Source organism: Phaenicophaeus curvirostris, chromosome 10 (assembly GCF_032191515.1).
Source record: "Phaenicophaeus curvirostris isolate KB17595 chromosome 10, BPBGC_Pcur_1.0, whole genome shotgun sequence".
NCBI lineage: Eukaryota > Metazoa > Chordata > Aves > Cuculiformes > Cuculidae > Phaenicophaeus > Phaenicophaeus curvirostris.
Genome location: NC_091401.1, coordinates 26,597,330 through 26,610,026, shown reverse-complemented (window position 1 = coordinate 26,610,026; position 12,697 = coordinate 26,597,330). Strand labels below are relative to the sequence as shown.

The 12,697-nt window shown below is 54.0% G+C and overlaps 2 protein-coding genes across 2 annotated transcripts; both read right to left on the bottom strand.

Annotated features, from left to right (window-relative positions):
* Positions 1 to 996: 996 nt before the first annotated feature.
* CRYGS (crystallin gamma S) lies at positions 997 to 6,105 on the bottom strand. Its single transcript, XM_069865291.1, has 3 exons — positions 5,503 to 6,105; positions 2,954 to 3,196; positions 997 to 1,324 (listed from the first exon to the last, which is right to left on the bottom strand). Exons 1-3 carry the CDS (start codon positions 5,641 to 5,643, stop codon positions 1,052 to 1,054), a joined length of 657 nt encoding a protein of 218 aa, XP_069721392.1. The 5' UTR covers positions 5,644 to 6,105; the 3' UTR covers positions 997 to 1,051.
* A 1,542-nt stretch (positions 6,106 to 7,647) lies between these two features.
* Positions 7,648 to 12,680, bottom strand: TBCCD1 (TBCC domain containing 1). Its single transcript, XM_069865238.1, has 7 exons — positions 12,354 to 12,680; positions 12,121 to 12,270; positions 10,960 to 11,326; positions 10,068 to 10,254; positions 9,425 to 9,922; positions 8,914 to 9,077; positions 7,648 to 8,137 (listed from the first exon to the last, which is right to left on the bottom strand). Exons 1-6 carry the CDS (start codon positions 12,675 to 12,677, stop codon positions 8,948 to 8,950), a joined length of 1,656 nt encoding a protein of 551 aa, XP_069721339.1. The 5' UTR covers positions 12,678 to 12,680; the 3' UTR covers positions 7,648 to 8,137; positions 8,914 to 8,947.
* Between the last annotated feature and the right edge of the window lie 17 nt (positions 12,681 to 12,697).

The following is a 12,697-nucleotide window of genomic DNA, read 5'->3' as shown; positions in this document are numbered from 1 at the left end:
CCCGCTGGCAGCTGCGTTCCCAGGGAGCCGTGGTGCTGCAGTTCAACGAGCATCATTTCTCCTGCCTCCCTGCTCCGTGATATCCTCATCCATCACCTGGAAAGAGCCCGCAGAACATGGCTGGAAGGGCTCTGCTCCCCGAGACAGTGCCCTTACCCCCAGGCCCCTTAGCTCCATATGCAGACAGGCTGGGAGACACTGGGGTGCCTGGGAGGAGGGTGCCCTGTGCAGCCACGGTACAGGCCCTTGTCTGACATCTAGCAGCACTGGACAAAGCGGGGTGCTCCAGCTGGTGGCAAACCCGGAGCCCCGGGGAGCCCCTCTGTTCCCTGCACACCTCAGGCGCTCAGGGATCTCCTCCTGTCCTCCACAGAGAGCAGCCTCACACCCCCGGGCAGCTTTCCAAGGTGTTCACTGCCTCTATCCACATCTAACCTCCTTTTCCCCTTGAGCTGCCCAGCTTGATGCGCCGCGCAGCCCCATTTTAAGCAGCCAGAACTCTTGTGACATCTACGAGGGGCATCTTGTACCTGACATAGAGGCTCCTGGGTCCCCAGCATCACCCATGGGGGCTGCAGCCCCCTGCCTGCTCGGGGATTCCTGCCAGGTGGATGAGGTGCCTGGGGATCTGGTTTAGGAGTGGACAGGGATGGTCAGACTCAATGATCTCAGGGGTCTTTTCCAACCAAACCCTTCTAGGATTCCACAGCTCCAGAGGGCTGTGACAGCCAGCAGCAACAGCCAGAGAGCTGGAGCTGGGACTGCTCCACTGGCCAAATGGAGCAGGAGCTCCAGGGGTGGCTTTTCCAGGGCGGGAGCAGTAGGATGGAGGGGGATCTGGGGCCAGCCTGGAGAAGGCAGTGACAGCGGGGATGGAGGCAATGGGGGCTGGCACAGGGTGTTCTGCTTGAAGGACGCTCAGCTCCACCCCAGCTCTGCCAGGGTAGGGTCACTCAGTCGCACGCAGACCCCGGGAATAAGCAGGACAGGAGGAGCTGAGCGACTCAGTTGCTTTATTGACGGCTTCTGGCATCCCAATCAGCAGGCTGCCTTACTCGGTGATGTTGCGGAAGGACTGGACAGCGGGGCTGGCTGCTCCCCACTCCACGGGTTTGCGGTATTCGCCCTTGGCCAGTAGGTACTGCCTGCCCCGGTAGTTGGGATGCTCATAGAAAACCCAAACCCCTTCCAGGACTCTGCAGGCATGGATCTCGCGCATGTGCCACTCCTCCATGATGGAAGGGCAGTCTTCAGTGGCTTCAAACATCTTCCCACCAAAATCTCCCTTCTCAAATATCTGGATGTGGCCCCGGCCTCCACTTGGCTAGGAAAAAGGGAGAGAAAAATCATAAACTCATGGAACCATTAAGACTGGAGAGCTCAAACCCCCACCACAAGCCCCAGTTTTGCAGAGAGGAAGGAACGAGGCCACGTCGGCGAGGGCTGGGCTCTCCACCAGGCAGCCTGCCCGTCTCGCTGCTGCTGCCTCGAACCCTCCAGCCTCTCCACACAAGCATCAGGAGAGCTGGACCCCCTCCGCTCCCTCTCCTCCAGGCGACGAGGAGTTTAATGAGCTGCTGACCCCAGCTGGGTTGTATTCCAGGCGAACACAGGGTGGGTATTTTCTGCTGTGATTCGAAGCGCTGTGTTGCCTGAAGGCACCGCGGCAGTTTTAATCTGCAGCTGCCTGGACAGCGTCTTCCCTGCCTCCCCCAGCCGAGCTCTGTGGGGTCTCCTGGATCCATCCAATGCTGCTTCTCCAGGTGCTCCGACCCAACACCTGCAAGGCCCAGGTGCAGGGAGGGAGTCAGAGAATTGTGGAATGGTTTGGGTTGGAAGGGACCTCGAAGCCCGTCCAGTTCCACACCTGCCATGGGCAGGGACACCTCCCACTGGATCAGGGAAGCCAGGCACCAGCTGGAGGTGCTGGATAAGGCCCCCGTATTTCATCCTGATGGAGGAAGCTGTGTTGCTGTTACATCTCTTGTGCACTTTGGCTCCATTCCTTATGTCGGATCAGTTCTGTGAACTGGCTGGAAACTCACCCTGCCCTGCACAAAGGGATTTATACGTAGCCTAAACCCAGCACAGGCTCAAAGCAGCGTTAGACCCCCCAGATATAAAAGCAAACTACTTCTCAGCTGTGGGACCTGCACCACACAGTAGGAATCCACATCTGTGCTGCTCCAGCAATGCACAGATCACTGGCAAAGGCACAGCAGCGCTCAGCATCTCAACCCCAAACACACACACTCACATTTCCAACAGTTTCCAAGTGTGCTTTCTCCCTACAGGCTTCCCAAAAGCATCATTCCTTCTGCTCCTTCCCCGTCCAGTGCTTCTACAAGGTATAAACACTGCTCCCTGTCACAATTTATCCCATGTGCTGCTGGGGGAAGGCTGGGGTGGGAGATCCCACCAGCAGAGTCAGAGCAGTCAGCAGGTGAGAGGCAAACCTCGGAGAGACCTGCCTGGTCACTGATGTCCCTGGACACTACGGGTCCTACAGAAACTCACCCACAAAGCAGTCAGAGGGAGCTGCTTTCATGGAACGTCCTGAGTTGGAAGGGCCCCACAAGACTCATCAGATCCATCTCCTGTCCCTGCACAGGACGTCACAACATTCGCACCGTGGGGCTGAGGGCGTTGGCCAAACACCTCTGGAATATTGTCAGGCTCGGTGCCATGACTGCTTCCGTGGGAGCTGTTCCAGTGCTCCACCACCCTCTGGAGGAAGGACCTTCTCCTAATGTCCAACCTAACCCTCCCTGGCACATGCTCCTGCCATTCCCTCTTCCCCACTCATCAAACACTTTGCCATTCTCAGAGCGTGACCGCAGGAGCGAACCCCCTCCAGCCATCCTCTCCAAGGGAGCTCCTGCAGGTCCCTGGGAAGCCTGCTGAAAATTGGTCATGAAAATTAAAAAAACCCTTGGGAAGAGGTCACACTTACTATCTGGACGGCTTTGCAGGAGCCGAGGCGATCGTTGAGGCCCATCCAGTGGTGGTAATCAGGATACTCTCCATGCATCAGAACGTACATGTTCCCGGAGAAGTTGGGCCTCTCGTAGGCCACCCAGGTGCCCCCATCCACACGGATGGAGTTGCAGCGGCTCAGATAGGTGTGAAAATCGGGGCAGTCGCTGTCACACTCATAGGAACGGCCTAGGAAATTCTTGTCTTCATAGAAGGTGATCTGAAGCAGAGGAAAGAAAACAAGGAGACTTATCACCCAGGTCATACATATGCCTGCATCCATATTCTAGCCCCAAATATCTGAAAACGGAGCCCTTCAGATGACAAAGTCACCAAGCCCACCCACTGAGCAGAATCAACTGCATCCCAACTAGTCCTGGCAGCCAACTCCCCAGCCTGGCCCCAACACCTCCAGCTGCCACCAACTCCTTGCCTTTCTCAGCACCTAACTCTGTCCCTACCCAACCCAAAGCTCCCTCGGTGAAGCCCCCATCCTCTCTGCAGCAAGATACTGTTAGAACATTTCCCTCCCACCTTCTCTGGATCAGTAGTTACTGAATTATGGCCGAGGGAGCCATGAGTAGTCGACGGTCTGTACCAAGCAGAGTTTCACTTGCATTGGCTTACCAGGAGCTCACAGTGCAACCTTTACTGATACAGGGGTGGTGAGGTCTCGTTCCTCCTGGGTCATCATGTCTTCTAGCCCTGCAGCCACTCTCCTTCCCACTCTAACGGTCCACAGATAGCTTCCTCAGAAGTCAATGCCAAAAGCCAATCACAGCAGTGTCTGGAAAGGAGTGCCCCATGGGGGACAGCACAGCTCTTCGGACACCTGAGGGCTGTATTTGTAGTCGGCTGCTTCTGCTTCCCTTGGCTCGAGTTTGTGATACAACTGACAAATTGCTGGGCCATCACCACGCTTCTTTCTGCAGCCAGGCAGCTGACTGCAAAGCACTTTGCTTAGGGACACGTCTTCCCTACCTGATCACAACTCAATTTGAAACAACCTCAAGAGCTGGAGAGCAAATCCTATTTCTCTCACCAAGGTAGCTCCAACCCAGCCAGGCCTGGAGAGGCGACACACGCTTTCTTCAAAAAGCCTTTCATGGAAAGACTGCCAAGACCTAGACCCAGGCCCATCCTTTGTACAGCCCCACTTTTAGATCCTTCCAGATTATAATTATTCATCAAGAGCTCCTCTTCGCAACAAGGATTCCTGACCCATCGCGTCTGTTTAGATTGTGTCCCTTGATCACCTATGATGCTGTGATGCCAGATCATGCCAAAAATGACCTTAGTTTGACATGGTCTCAGCAGAACATCATCAGCCCAACCACCAGCCCATCTTCCTCCCTGACAGGATTCTGATTACTTACTCCAGTGTTCTTGTACTGAATCAACTGATGCGCGAGTCGATTGATCCAATGCCACACACGCTCACCACAGCATTTCACCTTTTCCAGCCTTTCAGCACGGCATCAGCCCCACCCCTGCTGCTGGGTTGTTTGGTAGCATCTGCGATTGCCTCAGCCAATTCCTCCAAATGCTCTGGAGAGAATTCTTCCAGCCACAGCGATTTAAACACCTAACGTGCAGAACTCTGTAATCCACTTCTCCCACAGTTTTTCCATAGCTTGACTATTAGACACACAACCACCCTTCGCTCCGAGCTGGTTGTACTTCACCTATGGTGCTTTGGCCAGCATTGATCAAACATCACCACTGTTGAAAATCATAGAATGGTTTGAGTTGGAAGGGACCTCAAAGCCTGTCCAGTTCCAACTCTGGATCAGGGGCTCTAAGCCCCATCCAGCCAGGCCTTGAATGCCTCCAGGACGAGGCAGCCACAACCTGCCTGGGCAGCCTGGGCCGGTGCCTCCCCACCCTCACATGGAAGCATTTCTTCCTAAGATCCCGGCATCAGAGTGGGATCCCCACCTGAGGCACCTCACTCTCTGAAGCCAAGCGTCCTGATCTACCTCCTTCTCCAGCTTAAATTCAGCTCTGCCGAATCCACCAAATCATAAGACCAGTTTCCATCCCTGGGGGGATACTTTTGTCTTAGGTGCTGTCATCACTGGGCACCCTTCCATCCCAGCTCCTGGGCTCCACAGAAGGGGATGCAGCAGCTGCCACTGGTGCTGGATGTCAGGTCCTCAAGCCTTCTGTGAGATCCCACTCCACAAACACATCTCCTCACACTCGCCGCTGGCACAGCAGCCTCCGCCATCAATTTCCAAGGCATCGAGTCCTGGCGCATTTTAAACCTTCCCCTCCCCGGCTGCTGGCTTGGATCCCATCCTCTCGCAGAGCCACACCTAGAGGTAACAGCCAAGATCTGGGGAAAGACTAAGGAGGGCTGAGCTCCAGCTTCCCTCTGTTTGAGGGGGGATTTCAAGCATCTCCTCTTTCCAACGCAGGAGAAGGTTGTCAGCAAAGCAAAGAAACCAAAGTTTCCCCACAACTTACCCCTGATCATTGCTGTGTTCGTAGCCACCATCGTGTACAGGCTGCAAATAAACTTACCTTGGCTCCAGCTCTGGACATTTTCCGTTCCAGCCAAGCTCCCCAGTGCTGGAGGAACGTCAGAAGCTGGTACAAACAGCCAGGATGTGAGGCACCCTTTTTATAACGGGCTTGTTTTAAACCAGACAGCCGCTTTGTCATGAGAATGGGATCCAAAAATTGAGTCAGTGATTCTGAGGCTAAAGCCGGTTTCCAGAAAAGCAAACAGGATTATGGAATAAAGGATGGCTTCGCCATCCTCCTTTTGTTACCATTTGCTGAGTCAGAACACCAAAACTCTGCCAAACACACTCAAAATACGCAACCCCCTGCCAAGTCCTGGAGGATGGGGGGCAATTTGGCTGCTCTTTCCCTTCCAAGCCTGTTAAACAAGCAACAAACAACAACATCCTCATCACTTGTAAGGAAGAAACCCAATATTTGTCAGAGAACATTCCCACGCAGCAAAGGACGCAGCTCAGCAACAGGCAACACGCGCTCATGGCAGACACTACATGCTTGCGAGGAACAGCCTCTGCCTAGAGGAGCTGCTTCCAAAGCTCAAAAAGGAAACATCTGCACAGCCAAGCGGCTGTGGATTTTCATAGCACACCCTCAGCTCAAGGGATGTTGCTCCGATGGGTGCCCAATGTAGAAGAAAATGGGGTGTCTGGCCGCACCTCTAAAAGCAAAAGATTTCATAAAGTCACAGAATGGTTTAGAAGGGACCTCAAAGCCCATCCAGTGCCACCCCTGCCATGGGCAGGGACACCTCCCACTGGATCAGGGGCTCCAAGCCCCATCCAACCTGGCCTTGAACCCCTCCAGGGATGGGGCAGCCACCCCTGCTCTGGGCAGCCTGGGCCAGGGCCTCCCCACCCTCACAGCATAACATTTTTCCCTAAGATCTCATCTCAATCTCCCCCTCTTCCAGCTCAAAACCATTCCCCTCATCCTATCCCTGCCCTCCCTGAACAAGAGCCCCTACCCAGCTTTCCTGCAGCACCCTTGGAAGCTGCTCTAAGGCCTCCCTGGAAACAGTCCATGAAATACAACACACGAATTAGCAAAGAACGTGCCCAAATATTTGACAAAATCCACCAGTGTCACAAATCCAACTCAAAACTCATACACCGCTCTCTGTGCCTGGAGCTAAAGCCCTTTTTTCAGCCCCACACTGAGCGGGGAGAGCGAGGATTGCTGGCCTGCACACACTCACACCCCCCCACCGGTGCATGATTTAAAACCACCTCTGCAGCTTTTCACTGTGCTCGCCCAAAGGCTTAACCAGACAAAGGGAAACGAGTCTGGCAGGGCAGCGCCCGAAACGCACAGACCCTGTTTCAAATCTGTCAGGACAAGCAGACACAGTTCTGCCTGCTGCCCTGCGTACGCTGCCACAGCCCTGCTAAACGCAGGAGACGGACACGCAGCATCACATCCTCATCCCATTTCAGGTGTCTTGTTGCCTACAGCTCCTACTGCTAGAAAGCTGAGAGGCCACTTAGATTATGTAACGTGCACCTGCAACCCAGAAACCACCCGTGTCCTGGGCTGCATCCAGAGCCGTGGGACCAGCAGGGAGGGAGGGGATCCTGCCCCTCTGCTCCGCTCTGAGAGACCCACCTGGAGCCCTGGGTCCAGCTCTGGAGTCCTCAGCACAGGGAGGACATGGAGCTGTTGGAGCAAGGCCAGAGGAGGCCACAGAGATGATCCGAGGGCTGGAGCCCCTCTGCTATGAGGACAGGCTGAGGGAGTTGTGGTTGTTCAGCCTGGAGAAGAGAAGCCTCTGGGGAGACCTTAGAGCAGCTTCCAGTGCTGAAAGGGGCTCCAGAAAAGCTGGGGAGGGGCTCTGGATCTGGGGGTGCAGGGATAGGACAGGGGGAACGGTTTTGATCTGAAAGAGGGGAGATGGAGATGAGATCTGAGAGAGGAATGTTTTCCTGTGAGGGTGGGGAGGCCCTGCCCTGTGTTGTAATTCTATGAAGTATTAAAGGTATGAAATTTTGAATACAACTGCTGTGCTTCAGAACCTTCAACTCCATGGCCATTAATAAATTACCATGTCTCTCTCAGCCACTGGGTTCACATCTCATTAAGCACTAAAGATGTTTCCACCCATTGTGCCGCTAAAACCACTTCCCCCTAGGACACGTGCCAGGCTCATCCAAGAACTCTGTTTTATTGACATTTGTCAAAACAATGCAAATGTCTAAGAAAGTGAATTCCATAAAATCACAGTGCTTAAGTGCCATCTTCAGATAAAAAAATCCATTGAATTTCATTCATTAAAAACAATCAAACATTTCCTTCTCCCACTTATAAAACCCTTGCAGCTGGCTCATATCCTGAGGATGCACATGACAGCCAGGGCCCTGCATCCAGCTCTGCTTGGATACATGGGCACCACGGCCTCCCCACTAACGATCTGTAACGAAGCGGAATTGTTCATCACCCTCCAGCTACACGCTCCTTCTCAACCATCAGCAGAATCGTTAGAGCATGCTCTGGGGAAAGCGGCAGTGATCAGAAATCCTAAAACAGTCCAGTCCACACAGAGGCCGGCATCAGATCCACATCCAACGTGTTCAGTCAGGACGGCTGCAAAGTCCAAATGAGAACTGTTTTCACTATGCCACTGCCTGCGCCCAGAACTCTGTAGCAAAACCAGAGGAGCAAATTTTACTCCAAACAGCAAAGAAAAAGCAACTCAAAGACTAAAGAAAAGGGGAAAAAAAAAAAACAAACAAACTTTCTAACAGTTTGAAAAAGGCAATGGCAGAAAAGCCCTTGAAGATCAAGTCCAACCATAAACCTAACAGTGTCCTGCTTCCACTGCCTGTGCATTTCCCTCTTACCCTTTGGTTTGCCCATCAGGTCTTGGCTCAGCCAGGCTCCTGTCTTGGCTCCCTTTTCCAGTTTCTTACACCAGGAGATTGAAAGCTCTTGGGTTGGAATTGGATGTTCTTTAAGGTCCTTTCCAACCCAATCCACTCTATGATTCTATGGAAAGGATCTTTAAGGATCTACCAGCTCCGCTTCCTTGACCCCAAGAGGAGTTTCTTGGGGGTCCTATTGACTTACACTTTGAACAGCTGGGGCTTGCTTTCCTAAAATTCAAGGTCCTGACTTTACTCCTGAGTATAACTCCTGAGTATAGTAGAACCTACATAAATAAGAGACTAGATTTCACACATCCCGGACCAATCAAACAGCACACTTGCAGAGAACAAGGAAGGTGCTAAGCACACAGGGAACAGATTCCAATTGGAAAGAGGTTTTGACTGCAAAATAAGACCCAAAAACCAAATGCAAGGCACTTGGGAGAGCTTCCACTGAACAGCCACCCCCCTCCACTTCTGCCTCTGAACACAAACACAGGATAATTCTTACAGATAGAGAAGAATCATGACGAAAATGCCCTCTACTCACCCTTCCTTGGCTTCTGCTGTACAGGAACCCAGCGCTATCCTGCTGCCTGCTCAGAGCCGACTGTGGGAGGGATAAGGCTATCCAGCTGCTGACGATTCCCTGTCTGAACCAGCCATTCATAGAACTTGTTTTCCACCAGCATCTGGAACTGTTTCCTTTGATCCCTGAAATCAAAGGATCAGCAGTGAAGTATGTAAAGCTCCCATTTATTTACAGTATTCCGCTTCCTACCTCACCTTCGCTACCACAACAAGCATCCATTTCTATCAGATAAGAGCTGGGCTTGGCTCCCAGCCTGTCTGAACTGGGAATCATGGAACGGTTTGGGTTGGAAAGGACCTTTTCGGTGCTTCCAGGTCCCTTGCAATCCATTCTGCGACTCTAACTACAGGTACTCTAGAAATGGTACACAAGACACTGCTCACGCAAACCAGCCCACGAGTAAATTATTGCTGTTGAAACCCTTCAAACAAATCTCCTGCTGGTGGGGCTGAGCTGAGCTGCAACTCACTTGGTCAGGCCTGCCTCCTTCACCGTTCTCTGCCAGCTCTGTACCTTCTCCTCTCGCTGGCTCAGCGCCTTCTGATAGGCGTGGGGAAGCCCACCCGGCGTCTCCGTGGTGTCTCCTTCCATCTCAAAAGGAATCACGAAGGTGTAGAAGTCCGAGGGGGGCAGGAGGCGGAAGACGCTGGTGTCCTCGCTCTCCTTGCACACCAGCACGGGGCTGTCCCAGTAGCTGGGCAGCGTGGCCAAGCCCACCTGAGCCATGTGATCCTCCAGCATCGGGTAATGGGTGTGGAACGGGGCAAAGCTGACTGCTTGGTTCCCCGAGAGGATGACGGGCTCGTTAGGTGTGAGGATGTAAAATGTACAGCCGGTGGTGGAAGAAAGGCACAAACGGTGGCAAACCACAATAACCTTGACGTTGTCACAGCTGTGGACGTGAACAGACGCCTGCACTGGGCCAAGGACAAAAGTGCTATTCCGGCACTTCTCAATGGTCACAGACCTGCGGAAGGACAAAAGAGCAGAGACACAGTGAGCAGGAACAACAGAAACCAGGCCTTCTGTCCTGCTCAGTCTACCTAACGAAAACTTAATGCTTTAATAAGCTTGCTAGAAACACCTAGCTGTGTCCTAAAAGAAAAACTCACCGGAGGGGAGAGAGGAGGTAAATGAAGGACTCATTGCAGCGATGAATCCTTACGTGAGCCCCCACCAAGGTGTCCGAGCTCTTGGCCAGCGTCTGCTTGTACACCTGGCTCATGATCACCATGGGGGACACCTCAGGCACAACACGTGTGCTGCAAGCAATCTTGGCTCTCTTGGTTGTTCCTTCAACTGCAAATTAAAAGTTAAACAATGCATTTTAACTGGAAAAAAGCACAAGACTACATGCAATTCCTGCAAAGACACAGACACAATGTTCACTGCTCACACCACTCAGCAAACCCTTGAGAAAATAATCAGCCCAAAACTTCTAGTCTGGAACCATCAAACTGCAAACAATTCACACACCAGCTGTGTCCACCAGGCAGTTCAGCAAAACGCAGCAGCCACAAGTGCCAGAAGTTGGGGCAGAGCGAAAGATCAAAACCAACCAATAATACCTCCCGTACAAGACCAGGCTGGGAGACTTGGGGTTGCTCAGCCTGGAGAAGGCTGCAGGGAGACCTTAGAGCAGCTTCCAGTGCTGAAAGGGGCTCCAGGAAAGCTGGGGAGGGGCTCTGGATCAGGGATAACAGGGACAGAATGAGGAATGGGAATGGTTTTGAGCTGAAAGAGAGGAGATGGAGATGAGATCTTAGGGAGAAATATTTTGCTGTGAGGGTGGGGAGGCCCTGGCCCAGGCTGCCCAGAGCAGGGGTGGCTGCCCCATCCCTGGAGGGGTTCAAGACCAGGTTGGATGGGGCTTGGAGCCCCTGATCCAGTGGGAGGTGTCCCTGCCCATGGCAGGGGTGGGACTGGGTGGGCTTTGAGGTCCCTTCCAACACAATCCATTCTGATTCTATGAAGTCACTCACTTTTCTACAAAAAGCTTTCTACCTTGCTGCGCCCATGCGAGTTTCTTCCCAGACTTGAGGCAGGCAGTCATTCCAAAGGGGTTTGCTGTCAGCAATGCCCGCAGCCAGCTCTCCAGCTTGGGGAAAGAGAAGGCTTTGGAGACCTTGGAGTAGCCGTTCTGCCCGTGGCAGGGCTGCCAGAGGGCAAGCTCATGCAGGGGACGGACCATCCTGGATTTGCTCACGGTCCCTTCAATAAGGAAGCTGAGGGCACAGATGGCTTCATAGGACACCAAGCTACTGTGGGTGGGGTGGGAAGAGGCAGATAGCTGCTCCGGCTCCAGCAGCAGCTCCAGCATATCTGAGAGATGGCTCAGCACAAAGGCGTGGTGGTCCTGATCGTTCCAGTTCTGAGCGGGCAGAAAAACACAGAAGAGAGAGGTGAGTTCTCGCAGAGCTGCCAAGCAACGTGCACCCTTGCCTGCACCAACAAGGAAAATGAGTCAAACGTGGTGGGCTCTGCTGCTCGCTGGTCTTCTAAAACATAGAAGGGAAGCCAGACCCATCGGCAACCACTCCTCAGGAAAAGCACGTTATCTTAACTCCAAATACTAAATATTTCATTCGAGAATGACTCACAGAATGGTTTGGGTTGGAAGGGATCCCCCTCATTCCCCTGTTTAGCCTGGAGAAGATGAGGCCAAGGGGAGACCTCATCGCTTTCTGCAGCTCCCTCAAAGGAGGTCATGCTGAGGTGGATGTTGGGCTCTTCCCCCAGCTAACAATAGACAGGACAAGAGGAAATTGCCTCAAGTTGCACCGGGGAAGGTTTAGACTAGATATTGTTAAACACTTCTTTACCAAACGAGTGGGGAAGCCCTGGCAGAGACTGCCCAGGGCAACGGTAGAGTCCTCCATCCCTGGAGGGATTTAGAACCCCAGCTGACGTGGCATCTAGGGATATAGTTTAATGGTGAGCTTGGCAGTGCCGTTCTTAAAGTTGGACTTGATTATCTTGAAGGTCTTTTCCAAGCTAAATGATTCTGTGACCCCAGCTCAGGCCTCACCACAGCAGGGCTACACCCTCTCGGGAGCCACTTTGCAGGCCCTCGGAATAAACCAACCACTCCGCAGCCCCGCTTAAGGCAGAACTCTGCAGGTTCCCAACATCCACACGAGAAGAATCCTACACGTCCCCAGATACCTTATTCTCGCTGGCGGATTTCCCAGTCAGGCCGGGCGCCTTGGTCCTGGGGCTGGGCCATTCCTCCCCGATCAGGGAGCACCGCAGCGAGACCTTGTTCACCTGCTGGATGTACAGGAAGAGCAGGAACTGCAGCGTGTCCACCGACAGCTGGCGCAGAGGGGAGAGAAAGAGGCGTTAATGCGGGCCGGAGGGGCCCCGCGCCCCCCGCCCTCCCGGGCCGCGGCTCCTGCCTCGCTCCGCTGCCGCTCCAGCTCCTCGGCGCTGCCGCACGCCGCCTCGGCCTCGGCCCGCTCCAGGCGGCGCGGCGGGTCGGGGTGGAGGAGGCTGTGGAAGAGCTGGAAGTAGAGCCAGGCGATCTCGCGGCGCAGCTGCAGCTTCCCGCAGGCGATGTGCCGCCAGCGGGGCCAAGGGAGCCGCGGGAAGCAACCCGGCCGCGCCCGCGCGTACGCCGCCACCTTCCGCAGGTAGCGGGGCCCGAGGCGGGCGGGCGGCGGCGCGGGGAGCAGCCCCGCCAGGAACGGCTCCGTCCGCACCCACAGCCGCACCGCCGCCATGGAGACCCCCTCCACTTCCG

What these genes read in the sequence shown, in the direction of transcription:
- CRYGS (XM_069865291.1), bottom strand. Translation starts at nt 5,643, where the DNA reads ATGACAAAGCGGCTGTCTGGTTTAAAACAAGCCCGTTATAAAAAGGGT. An exon ending in TGTCCAGAGCTGGAGCCAAG is followed by an intron (nt 3,197 to 5,502) that starts GTAAGTTTATTT and finishes CCTCTGCTTCAG; the next exon opens with ATCACCTTCTATGAAGACAA. An exon ending in CCTGCAAAGCCGTCCAGATA is followed by an intron (nt 1,325 to 2,953) that starts GTAAGTGTGACC and finishes CCTTTTTCCTAG; the next exon opens with CCAAGTGGAGGCCGGGGCCA.
- TBCCD1 (XM_069865238.1), bottom strand. Translation starts at nt 12,677, where the DNA reads ATGGCGGCGGTGCGGCTGTGGGTGCGGACGGAGCCGTTCCTGGCGGGG. An exon ending in ACTCGCATGGGCGCAGCAAG is followed by an intron (nt 10,255 to 10,959) that starts GTAGAAAGCTTT and finishes TTTAATTTGCAG; the next exon opens with TTGAAGGAACAACCAAGAGA. An exon ending in TACCTCCTCTCTCCCCTCCG is followed by an intron (nt 9,923 to 10,067) that starts GTGAGTTTTTCT and finishes GTCCTTCCGCAG; the next exon opens with GTCTGTGACCATTGAGAAGT.